This window comes from Rhinatrema bivittatum, chromosome 3, assembly GCF_901001135.1.
Source record: "Rhinatrema bivittatum chromosome 3, aRhiBiv1.1, whole genome shotgun sequence".
In the NCBI taxonomy this organism is placed as follows: domain Eukaryota; kingdom Metazoa; phylum Chordata; class Amphibia; order Gymnophiona; family Rhinatrematidae; genus Rhinatrema; species Rhinatrema bivittatum.
Window position 1 is genome coordinate 486,160,468 of NC_042617.1, and position 27,171 is coordinate 486,187,638.

Consider the following 27,171-nt stretch of genomic DNA (forward strand, 5'->3'; position numbering starts at 1 on the left):
AGGCCCACCTAGTAACTTGAGGTGAGGTTTAGGTATTAGTGTAGGGATTAGGGGCCACTTTGACATTCAAAATGAGATGTACAAGCAGATTTGTGCAATGTTCTCTCAACCTAGCTTGATGGACTCTCTACCTGGGTAACATCAAGCTAGGCTAAGAGAACATTGCACAAATCTGCTTGTACATCTCATTTTGAATGTCAAAGTAGTCCAAGTAGTCCAAGTAGTCCAAGTGCCTGTAACTAAAAACTCACCTGAGCTAAAAAATTCTAACTTACCCCTATCAATTAAAAAGCAGAATAAAAATACAATCAAAAAACAAACTTTGAAATGTTTGTATGCTAATGCCAGAAGTCTAAGAAGTAAGATGGGAGAATTAGAATGTATAGCAGTAAATGATGACATAGACTTAATTGGCATCTCAGAGACATGGTGGAAAGAGGATAACCAATGGGACAGTGCTATACCGGGGTACAAATTATATCGCAATGACAGAGAGGAGCAGTCGGGAGGAGGTGTGGCGCTTTATGTCCGGGATGGCATAGAGTCCAACAGGATAAACATCCTGCATGAGACTAAATACAAAATTGAATCTTTATGGGTAGAAATCCCTTGTGTATCAGGGAAGACTACAGTGATAGGGGTATACTACCGTCCACCTGGTCAAGATGGTGAGATGGACAGTGAAATGCTAAGAGAAATTAGGGAAGCTAACCAAATTGGTAGTGCAGTAATAATGGGAGACTTCAATTACCCCAATATAGACTGGGTAAATGTATCATCGGGTCACGCTAGAGAGATAACGTTCCTGGATGGAATAAATGATAGCTTTATGGAGCAATTGGTTCAGGAACCGACGAGAGAGGGAGCAATTTTAGATCTAATTCTCAGTGGAGCACAGGACTTGGTGAGAGAGGTAACGGTGGTGGGGCCACTTGGCAATAGTGATCATAATATGATCAAATTTGATTTAATGACTGGAAAAGGAACAGTGTGCAAATCCAAGGCTCTCGTGCTAAACTTTCAAAAGGGAAACTTTGATAAAATGAGAAAAATTGTTAGAAAAAAACTGAAAGGAGCAGCTACAAAAGTAAAAAATGTCCAAGAGGCGTGGTCATTGTTAAAAAATACCATTCTAGAAGCACAGTCCAGATGTATTCCACACATTAAGAAAGGTGGAAAGAAGGCAAAACGATTACCGGCATGGTTAAAAGGGGAGGTGAAAGAAGCTATTTTAGCCAAAAGATCTTCATTCAAAAATTGGAAGAAGGATCCAACAGAAGAAAATAGGATAAAGCATAAACATTGGCAAGTTAAATGTAAGACATTGATAAGACAGGCTAAGAGAGAATTTGAAAAGAAGTTGGCTGTAGAGGCAAAAACTCACAGTAAAAACTTTTTTAAATATATCCGAAGCAGAAAGCCTGTGAGGGAGTCAGTTGGACCGTTAGATGATCGAGGGGTTAAAGGGGCACTTAGAGAAGATAAGGCCATCGCAGAAAGATTAAATGATTTCTTTGCTTCGGTGTTTACTGAAGAGGATGTTGGGGAGGTACCCGTAATGGAGAAGGTTTTCATGGGTAATGATTCAGATGGACTGAATCAAATCACGGTGAACCTAGAAGATGTGGTAGGCCTGATTGACAAACTGAAGAGTAGTAAATCACCTGGACCGGATGGTATACACCCCAGAGTTCTGAAGGAACTAAAAAATGAAATTTCAGACCTATTAGTAAAAATTTGTAACTTATCATTAAAATCATCCATTGTACCTGAAGACTGGAGGATAGCAAATGTAACCCCAATATTTAAAAAGGGCTCCAGGGGCGATCCGGGAAACTACAGACCGGTTAGCCTGACTTCAGTGCCAGGAAAAATAGTGGAAAGTGTTCTAAACATCAAAATCACAGAACATATAGAAAGACATGGTTTAATGGAACAAAGTCAGCATGGCTTTACCCAGGGCAAGTCTTGCCTCACAAATCTGCTTCACTTTTTTGAAGGAGTTAATAAACATGTGGATAAAGGTGAACCGGTAGATATAGTATACTTGGATTTTCAGAAGGCGTTTGACAAGTTCCTCATGAGAGGCTTCTAGGAAAAGTAAAAAGTCATGGGATAGGTGGCGATGTCCTTTCGTGGATTGCAAACTGGCTAAAAGACAGGAAACAGAGAGTAGGATTAAATGGGCAATTTTCTCAGTGGAAGGGAGTGGACAGTGGAGTACCTCAGGGTTCTGTGTTGGGACCCTTACTATTCAATATATTTATAAATGATCTGGAAAGAAATACGACGAGTGAGATAATCAAATTTGCAGATGACACAAAATTGTGCAGAGTAGTTAAATCACAAGCAGATTGTGATAAATTGCAGGAAGACCTTGTGAGACTGGAAAATTGGGCATCCAAATGGCAGATGAAATTTAATGTGGATAAGTGCAAGGTGATGCATATAGGGAAAAATAACCCATGCTATAATTACACGATGTTGGGTTCCATATTAGGTGCTACAACCCAAGAAAGAGATCTAGGTGTCATAGTGGATAACACATTGAAATCGTCGGTTCAGTGTGCTGCGGCAGTCAAAAAAGCAAACAGAATGTTGGGAATTATTAGAAAAGGAATGATGAATAAAACGGAAAATGTCATAATGCCTCTGTATCGCTCCATGGTGAGACCGCACCTTGAATACTGTGTACAATTTTGGTCGCCGCATCTCAAAAAAGATATAATTGCGATGGAGAAGGTACAGAGAAGGGCTACCAAAATGATAAGGGGAATGGAACAACTCCCCTATGAGGAAAGACTAAAGAGGTTAGGACTTTTCAGCTTGGAGAAGAGACGACTGAGGGGGGATATGATAGAGGTGTTTAAAATCATGAGAGGTCTAGAACGGGTAGATGTGAATCGGTTATTTACTCTTTCGGATAGTAGAAGGACTAGGGGACACTCCATGAAGTTAGCATGGAGCACATTTAAAACTAATCGGAGAAAGTTCTTTTTTACTCAACACACAATTAAACTCTGGAATTTGTTGCCAGAGAATGTGGTTCGTGCAGTTAGTATAGCTGTGTTTAAAAAAGGATTGGATAAGTTCTTGGAGGAGAAGTCCATTACCTGCTATTAAGTTCACTTAGAGAATAGCCACTGCCATTAGCAATGGTTACATGGAATAGACTTAGTTTTTGGGTACTTGCCAGGTTCTTATGGCCTGGATTGGCCACTGTTGGAAACAGGATGCTGGGCTTGATGGACCCTTGGTCTGACCCAGTATGGCATTTTCTTATGTTCTTATGTTCTTATCTCATCTTTGGGTGAGTTTCCTCACTCCAAAGGGCATCAAATCTTCACAAGGGAGCACTGTTCTGTTCATACATCTCATTTTGAACGTCAAAGTGGCCCCTAACCCCTACACTAATACCTAAACCTCACCTCGAGTTACTAGTTGGGCCTCCTATAGAGATATAAATACCTACCTAGGATGAGGGCATCATGGCCAGTCTCTCACTCTGTCTCTCTCTCTCTCAGCCCTAACCCATCATACTCCTCCCTTTTTTCTTATTTACATTATGGTGCTTTCGCAGGCGTTAAAGGGGCTTAACACATGCGAAAACACCTTATTGCAATTTGATAAATGACCCTGTTTGTTTTTTATTTCATTTCTAGTAAACAAAATGAAATACAAGACATCAAAAAGGAATTTAAAAAATTGAAACAAAATATTTTTCTATTTTCTATGCAAGAGTCTAGTCTCTTCTTCTCCTCACTCCTTGATTGCTGATCCTCCTTTCATCTCCTCCCATTGCTGGTCCCCTCTCTCTCTCCCTCCTCCCTCCTCCCCATCCTCTATCCTTTCCTCTCCATCTCCCTCTCATTTCCCCATCCCCAGTCCTCACTTCCTATGCTCTATCTCCCTTTCCTTCCCCATCTCTGGTCCCTTTTTTTCTCTCCTAATCATTGGTCCCATCCCTTTCCTCTGTCATTCTTGCTCCTCTTTCCCTCTTCTTCCCTACTTGCATTCTTTCATCCTTTCTTTCCTTTCTCTGAGATCCCCTTTCCTCTCCTTCTTGAGATACCCTCTTCCTTACTTGCACTAGAACCTGTGATCCCTTTTCTCACAAATTTCAAAATAAATTATATGGACACAAACACACAAGGTTGTAAAACGACTTCATTTTTATAATGTAAAAAAAAAATGGTTTTAATATGCAAAAGATGTATATGTATGCAAATATATTGAAGCTTGCCAGAGAATCTCATAAACTATGTTGCAGTTGTAAATTTGCATTGTTGCCCAGTAAACAGAGGGTACAGTGTTATTTTAAGAATACAAAGCACTGCAGTACCTGCAGAAACAGCTTATAAAATTGCCCTTCCTGTGATTAAAATCAAAGGAAAAAATTTACAAAATATTAATAAGATACAATTATAGGGCACAGAAAGGACAGCATAAGCTGCCTAGACACAGCTTATATTACATCCCTTGCTCTTTGGTGATTCTAAATAGAATTTAGTAAAGGGGCAACAAGATTCAGTGCAACTTTCGCTCTTCGGCCTCCAAGTGTGTCCATTTGTCTGTAGATTGAATTTTTACTTCCAAGAGTACTGACAAGCATCCCTTTTGAGAGCAGTGATAGCAGGAGGTGTGCAAGGCATCCCAGTCTTCAGTACGTATGGAAGAAGGTGTCAAAGTACTTGTAGGTGTGGGATGTATGGATGCAATCTCCACTATGTTGGGGATGCAGGATAGGTAATACAGGGACAGAGCTCTTGTGTGTGGCAGGTGAGATTCCAGGGGCCAGTGAGTAACGGATAAAGATTGTGCAGATGTGAAAATATATTTTTCTTTTTTTTTTTGCTATTTGGACATACTTGGCCTTGCATAGCAGCCATTTCTCATAGCTTCTAGTTTGATAAGAAACTGGCAATTTGCTTTCTGACTGTAATAATCATGTTTTTCCTTGTTTGTGAGTACTGGGGTTTTCCAAGTTGATTGCTATACAGCTGTGACAAGTAGTTCAAATGGTATGCTAATGAGGTAGCATAGAGATTGAAGAGTGGTCAGGTGTTTTTGCCTTCTCACACTGACATTACAGGTCCAAGCATATTAGGTGTGGTTTCCCTGCTATTTGTGACAGGGAACCGATTTCACCCAAACCAATCTGCATGTCTATAAATGGATAACAAGGCTCACGCGTAGGGAAATGAGGCATGCAACATCTTAGAGCATGTTGGTTCCAAAATGATTCATCTTGCAGTCCATTTTGCATCATTTGACTTATTGCGCAGCATCTTGTCTACTTTTGAATGGCAAATATTTTGTTTGCCAACCTGCCGAAATAGCTATTTACCTCAACCTCCTTTATAGCATCAAAATGGGTGAATCTGGCCCATGATGAACAAAACACACTTATATATTGTTGCTTCCCCACCCCATTCTGTACCATTGCTTCAAAAGAGCTGCATCCCCAGGATCAGAGCTGTCAAGTTATCCAGTTCCAGGAGGTAGACTTTTTGGCCAGTCTTGATTTTGAAAGTACATTCCAAATCACTGTGGTAGTTGTATTCCCTGATTATGCCCATTGAAATCGGTGCTGAAAGTCCCATAATGCATCAGGAAAGGATTGTCAGAAATCCAGGACTGGCCTAAAATCTAGGACTGGATAACTTGGCAGCTCTGTCCCCATAGTTTGTTGCACCTGTTGAATTGCTCTTTTGCCTAAAACGTGACCAGACTATAAATCTCAATTCTTATAATGTTTCTCTGAACCTGATTTTCAAGGCACAAAACTCTAATCATACCAGTTGTGTCACATTGCAATTTAGTCAGAGTAGGGCAGGGATAAAGAAATTGATCAGTTTCTTGCAGCTTTTTTGCTCTAACATTTAAAGGTTGCTGAGCACAATTAACTGTTATAGCTATTTCCTAGTAGAAACCCTTTTCTATTTCTTTATGTGTTTGTGATTTTAATAGTAAAAATTTAAGTATATTAGGAAGTTCGAATTCAACAAACTGCCATCACACCATCTCTTCTGAAATGTCATTGCTTTGATGGACTGTGTGGCATGAAGCCAGGAAATGAGTATCTTCAATAGGCTGAAGAAATAATAATGTTTAAAGAAAACCCTGCCCTGGAGCATATCTCTGGTAATACAAAACAGAAACTATTTGTGAAACAACATGACTGAACTTTGAACTCTCAGTGAGCTACATTTCTAACGTGTTTTAATCATGTATTCAGAAATGAACTGACATCCATGGTTTTCAGAAAAATGCATCGTGCTCATAGTATCACACAAATATGCCCACATACTGCATTCCCTGTATACTTCTAAACCACAGCTATGAGTTTAAATTTACAGTAAAAGACACACTCCTTCATATATGCACACATACATTTGAACCTTTCTGAACCTGCCACAAATATGCTTCCTTCCTCCTATTTTCTTCCTCTGAATTGATGCATCCAGTATCTGCTATCCAAAATCTTCCAAATATCTATAAAAAGTCCAATACCTACTTCATCTTCTCCATATTATATTACACCTAAAAAATATCCATCCTGAAAAACTGCCCCTACTCCTCTAACCCCTGTTCATCTAGTGATAGAACTTGACCAGGACAAGAGAATCATCATGTTCTCACTTGTTGTTAGAATTCAGCTCCCTTCCCAGACTCCTCGGCTTTGGAAACTCACTGCACGGCAGTGAGCCACCATTGCACGCTCTGATGCGTATATTACTAGGACCCAGCAAAGAGATGCATAGGTCATGCATACACATCTGTGCCCATGATTCTGCGCACTCTGGTGATAGAGTCGCGTAGTCACCCCAATAATGATGTCACATGCTCAAGAGTACTTAGCATGCCTGGACCTAAACTCCCTGTTTTAACAACAGGTTCTTTGGCCTGTTCATGTTTCTGGATGTGCTGCTTGCTGCTTGTCTTTGCCTTGGACTGTTCTGGATTCTGCTTGCCTGTTGCTTGCCTTGACCCCAGACTGGTTACTGGATTCTGCTTACCCACTGCCTTCCTTGATCCTGGACTACCTCCTGGCTTCTGCCTATGCCTGATTGTGTCTTGGGATCTGCTTAAGACCTGCTGGCTATCCACACCAAAGGTGCAACCTGAGGGACTGACAGCTACATTTAGATTTATTAAAATGTTTTAATCGCCTAACAATAATTAGGTCTAGGTGATTACAGTATAACATACATAAACTATATAAAAAATAACATACAATGTAATATAAATGCAATTAAAATAAAACAAAGCATCTAAAATAGAACTAAATAAAATTACATATACACGCTAACGTGAATAGAAAGATCTTTAAAAGCCCTCTAAAAGTTTTAACAGAGTCACACATATGGAGCTCAATTGGTAATGAGTAGGGATGTGCAATCGAAATTGCCTAATTTGGAATGGTTCGGGAGAACCAAAAAACAATTGAATTTTTTCCAAAATTTTGGACAAAATTCATTTTTGGGTTAGTGCGCACTAACGGGAGTTATTGCGCGCTAACTCCTGATAGTGCGCACTAACTTTGCCATGTTAGTGTGCGCCAACCCGAAAATCATGGCCCCCGAAAAAAACCCCCAAAGCGTGAGAAAAATGAAATTTCCGCGGGGGGGGGGGGGGTGACAAAATGAAGCCCAACACAAAATTGAAACCCAAAGCACATCTCTAGTAATGAGTTCCATAGAACTGGACCAGCCACAGAGAAAGCACATTCAAATAAAAGGCAGTCATGCCAACTTAGGTCATGGAATATCAATGAGACCCCTGTGTGAAGACCACACATTTCTAGATGGTTGATAAAACTTTAAAATGACATTAGCCCATGAACAGGAAAGGTCATTTATCAATTTAAAATTGGTCATGCCAATTTTGTATTTAATTCTCTCATTAATTTAGAGAAAGTGTAGGTCAATCAGAACAGAAGTAATGTGATCAAATCATTTCAATCCTGCAATTAAACAAGCACAGGAGTTTATTAGAAGATGTAGTAGTTGAAGTGTTGAAGCAGGAATGCCTATATAGAGACTGTTACAGTAGTCAATAATTGGAAAAATAGAAGCCTGTACAACAGTACAAAATTCTGTAATATGCAAGAGCTTTTTCAAACCGACTGGAACATGTAGTTGGAAAAAGCCTTAACTAATGACCATTTTGATAAGTGGACGATAAGATAAAGTGCTGTCTAACAAAAGTCCAAGGCTTTTAACTTGGTTCTTGATATGAAAGCATGAATTGTCCAAAGAGATTGTGCTTTCAGAAAAAGTGAAATATGGACTGTGTAATAAAAGAAATTCTGTTTTAGATATGTTGAGAGAAAGTTAATGTAGGTGAAGCCTCCCTAGGTCCCTCTTTGGCACTTCTGCCTGTGGTCAAGGTTTATCGGTGGTGCTTTTTGCTAGGGATGTGAATCGTGTCCTCGATCGTCTTAACGATCGATTTCGGCTGGGAGGGGGAGGGAATCGTATTGTTGCCGTTTGGGGGGGTAAAATATCGTGAAAAATCGTGAAAAATCGTGAAAAATCGTGAAAAATCAAAAAAACGTAAAATCGCAAAACCGGCACATTAAAACCCCCTAAAACCCACCCCCGACCCTTTAAATTAAATCCCCCACCCTCCCGAACCCCCCCCAAATGACTTAAATAACCTGCGGGTCCAGCGGCAGTCCGGAACGGCAGCGGTCCGGAACGGGCTCCTGCTACTGAATCTTGTTGTCTTCAGCCGGCGCCATTTTCCAAAATGGCACTGAAAAATGGTGGCGGCCATAGACGAACACGATTGGACGGCAGGAGGTCCTTCCGGACCCCCGCTGGACTTTTGGCAAGTCTTGTGGGGGTCAGGAGGCCCCCCCAAGCTGGCCAAAAGTTCCTGGAGGTCCAGCGGGGGTCAGGGAGCGATTTCCCGCCGCGAATCGTTTTCGTACGGAAAATGGCGCCGGCAGGAGATCGACTGCAGGAGGTCGTTCAGCGAGGCGCCGGAACCCTCGCTGAACGACCTCCTGCAGTCGATCTCCTGCCGGCGCCATTTTCCGTACGAAAACGATTCGCGGCGGGAAATCGCTCCCTGACCCCCGCTGGACCTCCAGGAACTTTTGGCCAGCTTGGGGGGGGCCTCCTGACCCCCACAAGACTTGCCAAAAGTCCAGCGGGGGTCCGGAAGGACCTCCTGCCGTCCAATCGTGTTCGTCTATGGCCGCCGCCATTTTTCGGCGCCATTTTGGAAAATGGCACCGGCTGAAGACAACAAGATTCAGTAGCAGGAGCCCGTTCCGGACCGCTGCCGTTCCGGACCGCCGCTGGACCCGCAGGTTATTTAAGTCATTGGGGGGGGGGGTTCGGGAGGGTGGGGGATTTAATTTAAAGGGTCGGGGGTGGGTTTTAGGGGGTTTTAGTGTGCCAGCTCACGATTCTAACGATTTATAACGATAAATCGTTAGAATCTCTATTGTATTGTGTTCCATAACGGTTTAAGACGATATTAAAATTATCGGACGATAATTTTAATCGTCCTAAAACGATTCACATCCCTACTTTTTGCTGCCTCACCACACAGGGGTCCACATCACCACCTGTAATCCAAAAGGGCTTTTGGAGTAGCCAGAGGGCTATCCCCTGACACCAGCAAGGGCTGCCTTCTTAACAGTTTGCCAAGTCCATGAATGCAGCAAAACTTGCTGCTCTCCATTCCCAGTATGGCACAACATATACAACAACAGAATGTTTTTGATCAGGTGACAGGGGTCCTGGAAAGGCTCACAGTGTGAATGGATGCACTGTCCACACAACCAGCACCAGAAGTGGCTTCACCTCCAGCTCCAGCTCCCAAGGCCACTCACTTAGATATAATGGCAATCCCTGGGAGTGTCGGAGCTTTAGTAATCAGGGTCAAATGCACTTCACTCTGCAGGTGGCTCTGTTTCCAACAGACAGAACTAAGGTCACATTTATTCTGTCTCTACTGGGGGGATCAGCTCTGACCTGGGCTTTCCCATTATGGGAGCATGAGGATCCAATCTTGGAGGACCTCAACCGCTTCCTTTGTGACTTCCAGTTCATATTTAATATGCCAGGTGAGAGTCATCAGCTGCATCTGAGCTCTTAGAGATTCACTGGAGCTCTCAGACTGTCAGTGAATACACAGTTCAGTTCTGGACTCCAGCCTCAGAACTACAGTGGTGGGATGGTAGTCTATTAGCCATCTTTCGTCAAGGCCTGTCTAAACCCTTGAAGGATGAGCAGCTGGATGGGACCTGCCTGAGGATCTAGAAGAGTTCATTAGGCTATTTGCCTTGACCTTTGCTTGTGGGAAAAAGTTAGAGATCAGAGCCAAGCCTGATGACCCATCTATCTAGTCCCACCAGTTCCAGTGGCCAGTGATTCCTCCCAGGACCCCTCCATCAGCTAAACCTCCAAAGGAACCTACGCAAGTGGATTGGTTTCGATTGTCACCAGAGGAAAGCAGTAAATGATGAAATTGAAATAATTGGCATCAAAGAGACCTGGTGGAAGAGGATAACCAATGGGACAGTGCTATATCAGGGTACAAATTATATTGCAATGATAGGGAGGATCAACTTGGTGGGGGTGTGTCACTTTATGTCCTGGAGGGTATAGAGTTCATCAGGATAAAGATCATATAAGAGACTAAATGCTCAGTACAATCTATATTTGTAGAAATCCCATGTGTGTTGGGTAAGAGTATAGTGATAGGAGTATACTACCGTCCACCTGGACAAAATGGTCAGATAGATGATGAAATGCTAAGAGAAATCAGGGATAAGCTAACCAATTTGGCAGTGCAGTAATAATGGGGGATTTCAGTTACCTCAATATTAACTGGGCAAATTTAATATCAGGACATGCTAGAGACATAAAGATGTAATAAATGACTGCCTCATGGAGGAATTGGTTCAGGAACTGAGAAATTTAGATTTAATTATAAGTGGAACGCAGGATTTGATGAGTGAGATAATGGTGGCGGGGCCACTTGGCAATATTGATCATAACATGATCAAATTTAAACTACTAACTGGAAGGAGGACAATAAGTAAATCTATAGCTCTAACACTGAATTTTCAAAAGGGAAACTTTGATAAAATGAGGAAAATAGTTAGAAAAAACTGAAAAGTACAGCTGCAAAGGTTAAAAGTGTTGAACAGTCATGGACATTGCTGAAAAATACAATCCTAGATGAGCAGTCCATATGTATTCTATGCATTAAGAAAGGTGGAAGGAAGGCAAAATGATTACCAGCATGGTTAAAAGGTGAAGTGAAAGAGGCTATTTTAGCCAAAAAAGCATGCTTCAAAAATTGGAAGAAGGATTCATCTGAAGAAAATAGGAAAAAGCATAAGCATTGTCAAGTTAAGTGTAAAACGTTGATAAGACAGGCAAAGAGAGAATTTGAAATGAAGTTGGCCATAGAGACAAAAAACTCATAATAAAAACGTTTTTAAATATATCAGAAACAAGAAACATGTGAGGGAGTCAGTTGGACCGTTAGAGGACTAAGGGGTTAAAGGGGCTCTTAGGGAAGATAAGGCCATTGCAGAAAGACTAAATGAATTCTTTGCTTCTGTGTTTCCTAATGAGGATGTTGGGGAGATACCAGTTCCGGAGATGGTTTTCAAGGGTGATTAGTCAGATGAACTGAACCAAATCACTGTGAACCTAGAAGAGGTAGTAGGCCAGACTGACAAACTAAAGAGTACCAAATCACCTGTATCAGATGGTATGCATCCTAGGGATCTGAAGGAATTAAAAAATGAAATTTCAGATCTATTAGTTCAAATTTGTAACCTATCATTAAAATCATCCATTGTACCTGAAGACAAGAGGGCAGCCAATGTAACACCAATATTTTAAAAGGGCTCCGGGGCAATAAGGGAAACTATACACAAGTGAGCCTGACTTCAGTACCAGGAAAAATAGAGGAAACTGTTCTAAAGATCAAAATCACAGAGCATATAGAAAGTAGGGATGTGAATCGTTTTTTGACGATTTAAAATATCGTCCGATATATTTTAAATCGTCAAAAATCGTTAGGGCCATGATACAATACCAATTCCCCCGATTTATCGTCAAAAAATCGTAAATCGGGGGAAGGGGGAGGGCAGGAAAACCGGCACACTAAAACCCCCTAAAACCCACCCCCGACCCTTTAAATTAAATCCCCCACCCTCCCGAACCCCCCCCCCAAATGCTTTAAATTACCTGGGGATCCAGCGGAGGTCCGGAACGGCGGCGGTCCGGAACGGCCCCCTCAATTGAATCGTGTTGTCTTCAGCCGGCGCCATTTTGCAAAATGGCCGCCGCAAAATGGCGGCGGCCATAGACCAAAACGATTCGACGCAGGAGGTCGTTCCGGACCCCCGCTGGACTTTTGGCAAGTCTTGTGGGGGTCAGGAGGCCCCCCCAAGCTGGCCAAAAGTTCCTGGGGGTCCAGCGGGGTTCCGGGAGCGATTTCCTGCCGCGAATCGTTTTCCTTACGGAAAATGGCGCCGGCAAGAGATCGACTGCAGGAGGTCATTCAGCGGGGGTTCCAGACCGGATTAAATGGTCAATTTTCTCAGTGGGAGTAGGCAGTGGAGTGCCTCAGGGATCTGTATTGAGACCCTTACTTTTCAATATATTTATAAATGATCTGGAAAGAACTATGACAAGTGAGGTAATCAAATTTGCAGATGATACAAAATTGTTCAGAGTAGTTAAATCACAAGCAGATTGTGATAAATTGCAGGAATCCCTTGTGAGACTGGAAAATTGGGCATCCAAATGGCAGATGAAATTTAATGTGGATAAGTGCAAGGTGATGCATATAGGGAAAAATAACCCATGCTATAATTACACAATGTTGGTTTCCATATTAGGTGCTACAACCCAAGAAAGAGATCTAGGTGTCATAGTGGATAACACATTGAAATCGTCAGTACAGTGTGCTGCGGCAGTCAAAAAAGCAAACAGAATGTCGGGAATTATTAGAAAGGGAATGGTGAATAAAACGGAAAATGTCATAATGCCTCTGTATCGCTCCATGGTGAGACCGCACCTTGAATATTGTGTACAATTCTGGTCGCCGCATCTCAAAAAAGATATAATTGCGATGGAGAAGTTACAGAGAAGGGTTACCAAAATGATAAGGGGAATGGAACAACTCCCCTATGAGGAAAGACTAAAGAGGTTAGGACTTTTCAGCTTGGAGAAGAGACGACTGAGGGGGGATATGATAGAGGTGTTTAAAATCATGAGAGGTCTAGAATGGGTAGATGTGAATCGGTTATTTACTCTTTCGGATAGTAGAAAGACTAGGGGGCACTCCATGAAGTTAGCATGGGGCACATTTAAAACTAATCGGAGAAAGTTCTTTTTTACTCAACGCACAATTAAACTCTGGAATTTGTTGCCAGAGGATGTGGTTAGTGCAGTTAGAATAGCTGTGTTTAAAAAAGGATAAGTTCTTGGAGGAGAAGTCCATTACCTGCTATTAAGTTCACTTAGAGAATAGCCACTGCCATTAGCAATGGTTACATGGAATAGACTTAGTTTTTGGGTACTTGCCAGGTTCTTATGCCCTGGATTGGCCACTGTTGGAAACAGGATGCTGGGCTTGATGGACCCTTGGTCTGACCCAGTATGGCATTGTCTTATGTTCTTATGTTCTTATGATATAAAGCTTGCATTCGAGTTATGGCGGCCTTGGCTCGAAGGCGCTCAACATCAAATAACTGTATTCATGGATCACAAAAATTTAGAGTATCTCTGTCATGCACAACGCCTGAACTACAGACAGGCCAGATGGTCCCTATTTTTTAATAGATTCAACTTTGTGCTCAAGTTTCGCCCTGGAGATAGAAACACCAGAGCAGATGCTCTGTCACACTCTTTTCACTCGGAAGATGTGCCTGATGAGCCACAGCACATAATTGACCTGAAGAAAATCCTCTTGGCATCCACCCAGTCTGTGCCCGCCGGTAAAACCATCATTCCAAAAAGACTCAGGAAGAAAGTGCTCTTTTGGGTGCATGATTCCAAGCTGGCTGGCCATCCTGGCCAACGCCGTACCCTGCTCAAGATACAGGAGCTATATTGCTGGCCTGCTATCAAAAAGGATACCTATTCCTACGCGGCATCCTGCACCAGTTGTGCTAAGAAGAAACCTGCTTCTGGACAACCGTGGGGTCAGATGCTACCACTGCCAGTTCCAGATCGGCCCTGGTAGCACATCACTACTGACTTTGTAGTCGATTTACCTACTTCCGGAGGAATGAACACCATCTGGGTGACAGTGGATCGATTTAGCAAGATGGCACACTTTGTGGTGCTCCCTGGCATAACTTCAGCCTTGGAGCTTGCAAAGCTCTTCATAAAACACATATTCCGCCTCTACGGACTACCTTCTCACATCATATCTGACTGTGGGTCCCAATTCATGGCATGATTCTGGAAGGCCTTGTGCAAGTTGTTCTACATCACTCTAGACTACACTTCAGTCTACCATCCGCAGTCAAATGGCCAGATGGAACGCATGAATCATACAATGAAGCAGTTTATTCAAGCCTATGTCATGTCACAACAGAACAACTGGGCTGAATTGCTTCCAAGGGCTGAAGTCACCTTCAACTCTCATGCTGTAACATCTATTGGATTGTCACCATTTGAAGTGGTTTATGGACATATCCCAACACTGCCGCTTCCACTGAAACTCTCAGTGATGTCCCTAGCTGTTACGTTCGTGGACCCTTGGGCCGGCTGAGATGGTATATGGAATACTGTGGAACCGCACAGGAGGCATCCCAGCCAGGAGGCGGCGCTGAGGAGACTCTAGAGAAGGCTTCACCACTGGAAGCCCGAGGTCCCCCCAGGAGGAGCCTGTAAGAACCCGGGCCTCTTGGACTTAGGCGGGACCCTATGTGACCAAGGATCCGGGCGGCATCCGGGGAGGTGGACGAAGAGGGCGGCTGGACCCAGAAGGCTGGAAGAGTCTTCACCCTCGGAAGCCCGTGGCTCCCCCGGGAACAGCCCGTGAGAGCCCAGGCCGCTGGGACTTAGGAGAATCCTCTGGACCAGCGAAAACCAGATACCTGAGGTAGTGAAAGAAGCTGAAGTCGGAGTCCAGGAGCAAAGCCGGGTCAGAAGCCAGTAGTCAGAAGTCAAACCAAAGCCAGAAGATGTAGTCAGGAGACGAAGTCAGGTCAGAAGCCAGTAGTCAGAAGACAAACCAAAGCCAGGGGCAGAAGCAGAAGACGTGGTCAGGAGATGAAGCCGGGTCAGAAGCCAGAAGACAGCCGAGATGAACCAGAGTCTAGATGCAGCAACTAGAAACTCAGAAGAACTGAGTGAACCTCGTTGCAAGGCGAGGGTTTGGTCACAGCTGCAGGGTAATATACCCTGCAGCATCTGACGTCATCCTTAGGGGCTGTCCCTGAGTTCCCGTGCCGGCCCCTTTAAATCTGGAGGTCCTGCGCATGCGCGCGCCTAGGGGGCGGGGCCAGTGGAGGATCGACAGCATCTCCCTCGCAGAGGGAGCGCCACGGCAGGCTGCGATTCGTCACTCACAGCGCCAAGGTTGTCTGGGAAAAGTCCAAGTGGGAATAAAAAAATGTATCTTCAATGACATGTTGCACTTCATCAATTTGTATGCCTGAAGCAGATTTTCAACTAGCCTTATAGTTGCCTAGAAAGTTACAAACGACATTCTTGAAGGCTGTCCACGCAACACATTCTGTAACTTGCAGAAGGCCATCAAAGTGGCTGTCTTTCATCACAGCTCGGATTTATGGGCCAATGAACATACCTTCTTTTATCTTGGCATCATTTGTGCAGGGAAACATTTGATGCAAATAATCAAAGGCTTTAGTTTGCTTGTTCATTGCCTTAACAAAGTTTTTCATCAGCCCAAGTTTGATGTGCAAAGGTGGAAGAAATATCTTACTTGGATCCACCAATGGGTCACGCTCAACATTGTTCTGCCCTGGAACCAACTTCTCGTGGAGAGGCCAGACTTTTCTTATGTAATGTGAATCTTTTGCTCGACTGTCCCACTCACAAAGGAAGCAACAATACTTGATGTAACCAGTAGAATTATAACTACTTCGAGATCACCACACAAATTCCAGTTGTACCTCGAGTACTCAATGTGGTTCAGCAGTAGCTGCATGTTCTCATATGTTTCTTTCATATGAACGGCATGTCCTACAGGTATTGATGGGTAGATATTGCTGTTGTGCAGCAAAACAACCTTCAAACTTAAGATTGATGAATCAATAAACAGTCGCCATTCTGTTGGGTCGTGGTCACATCTGAGAGCACAAAACAATCCACTGATGTCACAGAAAAAAGTCAGACTTGGTTAAAATATTTTGTCAAATCTTCATGGCGGCTGTGAAATAATGAAATTTTCGTATCAGATGACAAAAGATTCCATCCTTGCAGCCTTGACCCAAGCCTGACTCTTCGATAAAGTCAAATCTCTGACCAGATCGTTCAGCTCTGACTGAGATATTAAATGAGGATCGCTTGATGTTGATGGCACAAAGTCAGGATCAGTAGCAGCTTCCATCTGCAACAGCTCGCCATCATTGCCTACCTCCTCATCCTCGTCATCAAGTGTGCACACCTCTGGCGGTTTTGGAACAGGAGGAGTTTCGACATATGGCACTGGCCTCATTGCCGACGCAAAGTAGGGTACTCAATAAACTTCCTGTTCTTTGATGAGTATCCTGACACATTCGACATGCAGAAGTAACAATCAGTTATATGATCTTTCTGTTCCCTCCATATCACTGGGATGGCAAATGGCATGGATGGTCGCACACCTTTCAGCCAAGCTCACAGACTACTGGCGCAAGATGCGCAACATATATGAGGAGCCCATGCTCTGTCCTGGTCACCAATATTGCACCTGAAGTATAACTCGTATGCCTTCTTAATGAGTGGTCATACTCCTTTTCTGTGCTTTCAGAGTGAACTCACCACAAATGTAACAAAACGTGTCATGGCTATTATGACATTGGTGTGACATTTCATAAAGTATATGAAATTAAATCCACAAGCTTCAAACTCAACAGTTTTAGCGATACGATTTGCTCATTCACACAGACGTTGCATAGGAGACTAGTCATTGCTGCTGCTTATATAAGGCTGCATCGTCATGGAAACAAGTTGGAATCTTGCAGCCAAGCTGGGGCTTGCCCGATCAAATTCTGGCATGATCAGGCAGAGTTTCTTGGTGTATTTTAAAAAAAGGTTAGTCTTTGTTACATGTTACGTTGCTTATGGCCGTCAAAAATATGACATGAATTTTAAAAATCATAAAAACTATTGTCTACCAAGAAAATATATGTACATGAGATTATGTTTTAAAATTTCACAATTATTGTAACACAAAATTGGCCGTTTCTCAAAAACCTTACGTGATATACAAATTTCGAAGTAATATCTGTGATCAGCATCAAAAAATCTATTTGGAACACCAAAAAGCCTGAAGGAAACAAAAACTTTGTTTACCAGTGTTTATGCCTGCTATTTATGTGGATCAACTTATCTGCATAAATTTAACTGGATAGATCTCAATATGATGCCATCTGGTTTTCACCTGCCCTTGCAATATCTTCAGCTCTTCCCCACTTTTTGTCCAGGTAACTCTGGGCCTCATTTTCTAAAGTATCGCAGGCCTGCGATACTTTAGAAAATTGCGCTACTGGGGGTCGGGGGTGGTCGGGCGGGGGGTGGTCCTTCGCTAGCCAGCAGTGATCGCACCGCTGTGGTGCAATCGCTGCCGGCATCACACCCAATAACTACACCATAGAAGGTGTAGTTATTGGGCGCGAAATAGGCAGCGAAAAGGCACTTACCTTTTCGCTGTGCGCGCCGTCGTCGCGGAGTCGGCCCCAGTGACGCCCCAACTCCTCCTCTTCCGGGGCTGACTCCGCCCCGATTTCAGTAACGCAGGCCTGCGCTACTTTCACTAGCCATCGCAGGCTTGCGTTAACAGCGCAAGCCTGCGATAGCTTTGGAAAATGAGGCCCTTTGTCTGCACATATTTTTGTGTGAACAAAGTTACCCAGACAAAGGGAGTATATTTTTAAAAGGCTAGATTTATGAGAGCAAAAGCTGATTTTACATGCATACATTTTTTAAATATGGACCTCAGAGTGTCTAATTACATAGTTTCAAAGACCAGCACATTGCCCATTGTACTTAATGGAAGAAGTACCCTACATACATTATGGTATAGTCCTTAGCTTGCATGCAGGTCCAGCACAGGCCTCCCTAAGCAGAAAATGAACCTATAAATTGGCCTGATTTTCTTTGCTAAAGAGCCAGCAAAATTTCCAAAGTTATTTCAGTGTATGAATTTCCCTATTTTCATATTATTATTATTTATTTATTTTTCATGCCACATTTCCATTTTTTAAACATCATCAAAGCACTTTACAAGTAAAAACACAGATTACAAGTTCATCAGTAAAATATATTTTGTGTCATTTTTCTGACTTTCAATTGTTACAATTGAATGGGCAGAAGGAAATGACGCAGAAAAGAGATGATGCCATTTTCTAGAACTTTTTGAAATTTCTAATTTTAAAATTATGGGTTTTTTATATTTTGGATTTCATTAAATATTTTTGGATTTAGAAAACGTTTTCAAAAACTATTCTTACGTCCAGAATATCATACAGAAAACAATGGGAATTTACAGAAGTGGTAACTAAATTACCATTGTCCTCTCTTGCTTAGCATTTCTAAACCCCCAACTCTAAACTTCTGGCACCATCCTGTTTTCCAAGGCAGGGAGGTGGACAAGATAGGAAATTCAAATGAGTCAAGAAGTCTAGTTTGGCTCTAAGAGAAAAAACAAGAACAAAGTTCAATCAATTTGCACACAAAAAAAATCTGCAGACATTTTTGCAACTGTTTTATAAGATTTTTAAATCTCTGATTTGATTTATTTTCTGTCTCTATTTCCTCTTTTTAAGGTTCTTCATTTCAGTTTCACTTCTATTTTCTCATTCCTTCTCCGTCTTTTCAAGCTTTCTTATTTTCCCTTCTTTCCATTTCTTCAGCCTCTCCATCTCTATGTGCCTGTCTTTATGTCTGCGCTCTCATGTCTCTCCAACTTTCTCCCTTTTTCTATCCCCAGGTTGTCTCTCCTTTGCCCTTTCTCCTAACGCTCCCCAACTCAATTCATCTCTACCTTTCCTCCCATCTCTAGTCCAGCCTATTTTGTCCTCCATTCTCTTTCCCTAATAAAATATGGTTGAGTGGCAGCAAACCTCTTCTCAAAAGCAAAAAAGCAAGTGCAAGTATTCACTATTGCTAGATACTTCATGCTCATGTTTATATCTGAAGACACTTTCAAAGTTGCCTGACATTTTTCTCCTATGGCTGCAGGTAACTCAGCTCCAGTGGAATATGTTGAAGATATTGAAATAAGTTGCTCAGAGACTGGAGTCCTAGAATCTCTCAATGAATATTTAAAGAATCTGGATTTTTCCACACTATTAAATACTGCTGAAACAGGAATCAATATTATAAGCATGAATGTAACAACAGGTGAGTCATGGTTGCACATCATTATGGAGGCAATTTTTAAATGTGAAAATAGTTTGAAGATCAGTGGGTACTATACCCACAGAACTTCATACAAATTTTCAAAGAGCAACCACCCATGTAGAACTACTTTTTCCCTGCAGCTAAAGCTGGCCACACCTATTCTGTGGAACTCAGTACTTGCCATATTTATCAGTTAAGGGAAGGCAGCTTTCAGTCCCAGGGATTTATCATAAGTCCTCAGCGTGCAAGAAAATTCCTTTTAAAATTATCAACCATATGACTTATGAAAGAAGTACTGTACATGCTAAAGATTCAGCAATAGCAAAATAACCTTGTAGTTCAAGAATGCAAATACCATGCCTAACAACTCTTGGATTTGCAGGCTGAAATCCACCATTTTATTCCCATGTGGTCTGCAGAAAAGACCATTGTTCTAGTAGCTTATTGTAAGCAAACCTAAAGCAGATATGACAATAAGCTGACATACCTCATATATTGAATCAAGACTCAGACTAAGATGCCTATTTACTAATGAGTAATAAACACACATGGTAACACACATGTGTTTAATGTGTGTTATTGCAACATGTTTACCACATGATTTGCTAAAGGCTTTATGCCTTTTAATAGATATATTAAAGTGCTTCTGTAACATGCATTACCATACCTCTAAATTAGTAGGTTTAAGTCTGTTGCTTAATTATTTATTACTCGTTATTTAGATATATTACTCACCTTATTGAAAGAGAATTCACCCAAGATGGGGTTCAACAATTTTAAAAAGCTGAAAGAGCAGGAAAGTTCATTCAGTCAGGGTCTTAAAAATGGAGCATACATCCTAATACTGCTATGTGCTTACAGGTTATACATCAGATAAATAATACTAATAATGCATAGAATAAATAGTGTGTGGATGAGACAATGGTGCAGGGAAGAGGGATTCAGTTTTGTAAGGAACTGGGGAACCTTTTGGGGAAGGGGGAGACTTTTCCAAAAGGATGGATTCCACCTTAATCAGAGTGGAACCAGGCTGCTGGGATTAACTTTTAAAAAGGAGATAGAGCTTTTAAACTAGAACAAGGGGGAAAGCCGACAATCACTTAGTAGTGCATGGTTTGGAGGAATGTATCCTTGAAGCAGGTTGTTAAAACAAACAAGAAACACACTTTGAAATGTCTGTTTGCCAATGCCAGAAGTCTAAGAAGTAAGACGGGAGAATTAGAATGTATAGCAGTAAATGATGAGATTGACATAATTTGGCATCACAGAGACCTGGTGGAAGGAGGATAACCAATGGGACAGTGCTATATCAGGGTACAAATTATACCGCAATGATAGGGAGGACCAACTTGGTAGGAGTGTGGCACTTTATGTCCGGGAGGGTATAGAGTCCAATAGGATAAAGATCATACAAGAGACTAAATGCTCAGTAGAATCTATTTGGGTAGAAATCCCATGTGTGTTGAGTAAGAGTATAGTGATAGTAGTATACTACCGTCCATCTGGTCAAAATGGTCCGACAGATGATGAAATGCTAACAGAAATCAGGGAAGCTAACCAATTTGGCAGTGCAGTAATAATGGGAGAGTTAAATTACCAAAAAGGACACAATATTGACTGGGTAAATGTAACATCAGGACATTCTAGAGACAGAAAGTTTCTAGACGGAATAAATTACTGCTTCAGGGAGCAATTTATTCAGGAACCAAAGAAAGAGGGAGATATTTTAGATTTAATTCTTAGTGGAATGCAGGATTTGGTGAGAGATGTAACGATGTTGGGGCCACTTGGCAATAGTGATCATAACATGATCAAATTTGAACTAATAACTGGAGGGGAACAATAAGTAAATCTACAGCTCTAACACTAAATTTTCAAAAGGGAATCTTTGATAAAATGAAGAAAATAGAAAAATACTGAAAGATGCAGCTGTAAAGGTTAAACGTGTTCAACAGGCATGGAGATTGTTTAAAAATACAATCTTAGACGTGCAGTCTAGATCTATTCCATGCATTAAGAAAGGTGGAAGGAAGGCAAAACGATTATCAGCATGGTTAAAAGGTGAGGTGAAAGAGGCTATTTTAGCCAAAAAATCATCCTTCAAAAATTGGAAGAAGGATCCATCTGAAGAAGATGGGAAAAAGCATAAGCATTGTCAAGTTAAGTGTAAAACATTGATAAGGCAGGCGAAGAGAGAATTTGAAATGAAGTTGGCCATAGAGGCAAAAAACTCATAATAAAAATGTTTTAAAATATATCAGAAGCAAGAAACCTATGAGGGAGTCTGTTCGACTGTTAGAGAACCGAGAGGTTAAAGGGGCTCTTAGGGAAGATAAGGCCATTGCAGAAAGACTAAATTAATTCTTTGCTTCTGTGTTTCCTAATGAGGATGTTGGGGAGATACCAGTTCCGGAGATGGTTTTCGAGGGTGATGAGATAGATGAACTGAACCAAATCACTGTGAACCTGGAAGATGTAGTAGGTCAGATTGACAAACTAGAGAGTAGCAAATGTTGCACTAGAGGTGGACTCTTGGTCTGGTGCAGGATTGGTATGGCCTTCTGGTTGGACCCAGAGAGAACCTGCCACCAAGAGGCGGAGCACACAAGGAGACAGAGGCTAGCTGGAGCTTTGCCAATAACAGTCCAGGGTGTCTGCATGTTGAGCACTTGGGTACCCAGACCGCCTGGACTTAGGTGAGCCTCAGAGGGTCTCTCGAAGAGGTAGCGGAGAGGTGTGCCCACCACGAGTAAGGGTGCGTGGCTAATGCAGAGGATAGACCAGACCTGAACTGGAGACTCCGGAGACCTTAGGGAGGTAGCAGTTCAGGAAGGCTCTCTGAGCGGAACAGGCAGCGCCTGTGGGTCTGGTTAGATGAAGGCCACGGTCAGAGTCCAAGCAGGTTGGTCTGGTGGTCACAGAAGGCAAGAAGAGGGTATCCAAGTGAAGCACAAGGGTAAAAGCCAGGCTTTCTGTCCAGAAGTGGTCAGCCAAAGCAGGGGTCAAATCCAAGGTCAGTCCGAGCATGGTCAAGGCAAGTGAGGGTCAGTTCCAGGTGACGGCCAATTTGGTCAGGCAGGCAGAGGTCAGTTCCAGGCAGCGGTCAACATGGTCTGAACGCAGGCAATGGTCAGGTCCAGGCAGCGGTCAGTCTTAGTCAGGAAAGCAGGGGTCAGGACCGAGAATCAGTCCAAAGGGTACTACCAGGGAACGTGGAGCAGGAACAAGACAAATGCTGGAAGACACAGAGGACCACGGGAACACTGGGACACGGAGATGCTGGAATAAGGAGACTCTGGAACAAGGAGACACTGGAACACAGGATCAGGCACAGGAGCAAGAAACAGGAAAACTAGAAACACCGAGGTGTCAACCCGATTGTCAAGGCGAGGTTCTGGGGACAGAGCCTCACCTTATATATTGGGGCTGTGTGATGTTATCAGAATGCATCTGACCCAGGTTTCCCACGCTTGGCCCTTTAAAAGCAGAGACGTTGGCCGCGCATGCCTAGGGGGCGGGGCAGAGGAGATGGAAGACGCAGAGCCCCTACGGGAGCTCCGCTGAGAAGCCTGTGGCGTGGAATAGGCCGAGAATGCCTGGGGAGAGCGTCGAGGATGTCGGGAGATGGTGGCTGCAGCAAGGCCGGAACTGGTAGAGGGTAGCGCAAGGTGATCAGGCCCGGCCTCGGCACCAATGCAGCCAGGACACGCAACAGCAAATCACTTGGACCGGATCGTATGCATCCCAGGGTTCTTAAGAAACTCAAAAATGAAATTTCAGATCTGTTAGTTAGGATTTATAACCCATCATTAAAATCATCCATTGTACCTGAAGACTGGAGGGTAACCATGAAAGGGCTCCAGGGGTTTAAAAAAGGTTTGGATACGTGTTTAGAGAAGAAGTCCATTAACTGCTATTAATCAAGTTGACTTTGTGTTGCGAATTTGCCCATGGATCTAGCTGCGAGCAGTCTCTTACCTTCCTTGCTAGCCTTCCCAATGTCATTCCTTTGCCATCTGGAGGCCGCCGCTGACACCTCTGTCTCCATGCGGCACAAGCCGCCACTGTCCAGGCCTCCCATGCAGCCTGGGAGCCATCGCCGCCACTCCTTCTTCTGTGTCCTGGAGGCCACCACCAGCGCCGACTCTTCTGCGGCCAGGAGGCAGCCCTCGATGCTCCTCTTTGCGGCCTGGAGGCTGCTGCAGACTCCGCCGCCATCCTTGCAGCCAGGGCACCACCTCCTCCTGCTCCTTCATGGCTAGGCTGCCACCATTGTTCTTCTTCTGCAGCCTGGAGGCTGCCACCAACTCTGCTGTTTCTTCATGGCCTAGAGGCTGCCTCAGACATCCTGTTCCATGGCCTGGAGGCCACTCTGGAGCTCCTCTTCTTGCGGCAGGGAACCACCATCAATATTCTTCTTTCACGGCAGAGAGCCGCTCATGTTGGGGCCTGCTTCCTCTTCATTCAGCAGGCCGTCGCTCTCTAAGGTCCTGTCTCCTCCAAGGGGCGTGGCCACACCTCCTTGCTTCATTTAAAGGGCCAGCAGTGGGAAGTCCTCCTGGGCTCCTCCTGCTGTTGCTCCAAGGCATTTCCTCTTCAGCCCTACAAAAGGGCTCAGCCTTCAGTCAATCTTCGCCTTTGCAAGGAGTTGGTCATGGAGCTGGACCTCTCCTAGATCTTCTGTTCCTGCTCTTCATTCCAGGAGTTCTCCGTGATCCCTCTTCACTTTTTCAAGGCATTCTGTTCCTCGTTGTCCTCCTTGTCTTCGTCCATGGTTCCTGAACCTCCGTTGTCTTCTTCGTTCCATGTTCTGGTCTCTCGACGGATCCCATCCTCCTGTCTTCAGATGTCCTGATGTCTTCATTTCTCCAGATCTCCAGATGTCTTTCAGTCTTCAGATGTCCTGATGTCTTCATGTCTCCATGTCCAGACGTCTCCCTTTTTCCGGATGTCCTGACGTCCCCTTGTCTTCAGATGTCCTGACATCCCAGCCTTCTGATGTTTTCATCCATCATGATCCAGTCATCTCTGTGGTCCTCCTCTCTTGAAGTTCCCTAATGTCCAGATTCCCTGATGTCCCGAGGTACCCTGATGTCCTACGTTCCAGCCCTGATGTTCCGAGTCCTAATCCTGAAGTACCGTCAGTCCTCAAGCTCTGGATTCAGCCTGCTCGCCCCGGACCTCATCTCCAGCTGACCTTTCCTGGGAGTAAATCCGTTCCTATCCGGTGTCCATTTCCTGGTGGCTGGAGCCCTCTTCTGGCAGGATCTGTCTTCAAGCACTGCCTGGATTCCTTCCTTGTCCTGAGCCTCAGTCTTGTGCTTGCTTCCATCTCCATGTGGTCCGCGACCAGCTTCTTCAGGTTGTGTAGGGCGCACCATGGGATAGGGTGGTCTGTGACCAGCCCACATCGGCTGTGTAGGGTGCCTTGAGGGGCAGCACCTTTCTAAGCCTCTGAGTATCCTGAGTCCTTATCCTCACTTGAGTTTTTCCAAGTTCCAACTCCTCATCGGAATATCCAGATCCTCGCCTGACTCTCTAGAATCCACATCTGATCTTCAATCTACATCTGAGCATCTTACGTCTGAGTTCCAAGCCACCTCATGTCTTCATCTCGCCTGAGTTCCAAGCCACTTCATGTCTTCGTCTCATCTGAGTTCCAAGCTACCTTTGCCCTTATTTCTTCTGAGTTCCAAGTTCCGAGTTCCAAGTTTCCTCATGTCCTCATCTAGTTCGAGTTCCAAGTTTCCTCATGTACTCGTCTCATCTGTGCTCCAAGTTACCTTGTATCCTCATCTCGTCTGAGCTTCCAAGTACCAAGCGTCCTCATCTCGGCTGAGCTTCCAAGTACCAAGTGACCTCGTCTCATCTGAGTCTCCAAGTATCAAGCATCCTCATCCCGTCTGAGTCTCCAAGTACCCAATGTCCTCATCTCATCTGAATCTCCAAGTATCCTCGTCTCGTCTGAGTCCCAAGCTCCACATGTCTTCAACTTGTCTGAGCCTCCGAGCTTCCTTGTCTTATTCAAGTCTTCAGCCTAATCCAAGGCTGAGGCCCCCATCTTGTTCCAAGCTCCAGTACCATCGCCTGTCCTTGACCTCTGTCCATCCTGCCGCATCTGCTACTACCCAGTGGCAGGTCCAAAAGGGCTATCAAGTGGCCGGAGGGCTACCCCAAAGACCAGCATAGCGTTACTGGGTCTCTACTGGTGCGTGCAGGTTTGGCGGAGGTTAGGGAGGTGCTCAGTCTGCTCCTCCCATGCTTGGATATTTCTTGACTGCCGCGGCGCTTTCACAGAGCTCCTCTCTGCAGTCGCGTCATGGTCCAAGGGCACACATTTCCCCAGAATCGGGAGCGCTCCCCAGTGCTCCCTCTCACAGATTCCAACACTTTGGGAATAGCCTCTGCTACTACTGGCATCAGTAACATGGGATCTTCTTAGTGTTTGAGTACTTGCCAGGTTCTTGTAGCCTGGTTTGGCCCCTGTTGGAAACAGGATGCTGGGCTCGATGGACCCTTGGTCTGACCCAGTATGGCAATTTCTTATGTTCTTATATTCTTAGTGAACCTAGATGGATATTGTTACATTTGGCCCAAACTGTGTGGGAGGGGTACAAGGGAAAGAGCAAGAAAGACAAGAGAGCTCAATAACAGAGGACAGGTAGAGTGTAAATAGGGACCTAAAAATTCACCCCAGGATTCATCATTCTGGTATAATTATAATTATAGCGGAATGATGAGTCACGAAAAAAGGGGCAAGGGGGCGATACTGAGCTGGTGGCCGCATTGCGGCAGTGCATTTTTGCCCACTTTGGGGCGGATTTTAAAAGGCCTGCTCGCGTAAATCCGCCCGGATTTACATGAGCAGGGCCTTGCGCACGGCGCGCCTATTTTGCATAGGCTGCCGGCACGCACAGAGTCCCGGGACGCGCGTAGGTCCCAGGGTTTTTTGAAGGGGGCGTGTCGGGGGCGTGTCGGGGCGGGACCGGATGACGTGGCATTTCGGGGCGGGACGCGGCGTTTCGGGGGCGGGACCGGGGGCATGGCGCCGGCCCGGGGTGCGTGGTCCAGGCCTCTGGACCAGCCCCCGGGTCGGAAGACGCCACGCCAGCAGTCCGCTGGTGCACGTAGATTTACGTCTGCTTCTCGCAGGTGTAAATCTAGGGACAAAGGTAAGGGGGGGTTTTAGATAGGGCCGGGGGGGTGGGTTAGGTAGGGGAAGGGAGGGGAAGGTGAGGGGAGGGCGAAAGAAAGTTCCCTCCGAGGCCGCTCTGATTTCAGAGCGGCCTCGGAGGGAACGGAGGCAGGCTGCGCGGCTCGGCGCGCGCAAGCTGCCCAAAATCGGCAGCCTTGCGCGCGCCAATCCAGGATTTTAGAGGATACGCGCGGCTATGCGCGTATCTTATAAAATCCAGCGTACTTTTGTTTGCGCCTGCTGCACAAACAAAAGTACGCGATCGCGCTTTTTAAAAAAATCTACTCCTATGGTTGCAGCTGCACTGCCCCCTTTCGCCCCATAGTGCCAACAGAAAGGTGTAGCTAATTCCAGCGCTATTGCTGGAGATAATGTGTAAAACATTATCACTCGAAGTGGTACCGGCTT

General features: G+C 44.2%; 1 protein-coding gene across 1 annotated transcript in view; it reads left to right on the forward strand.

Moving 5' to 3' along the window:
* The window catches only part of LOC115088100 (adhesion G protein-coupled receptor F5-like), a 151,622-nt gene that overhangs the window by 24,370 nt on the left and 100,081 nt on the right, over positions 1-27,171 (forward strand). Inside the window, exon 4 of the mRNA XM_029596055.1 lies at positions 19,407-19,568. Within this exon, the coding sequence (XP_029451915.1) occupies positions 19,407-19,568 (162 nt within the window). The remainder of the gene's footprint in view (positions 1-19,406; positions 19,569-27,171) is intronic.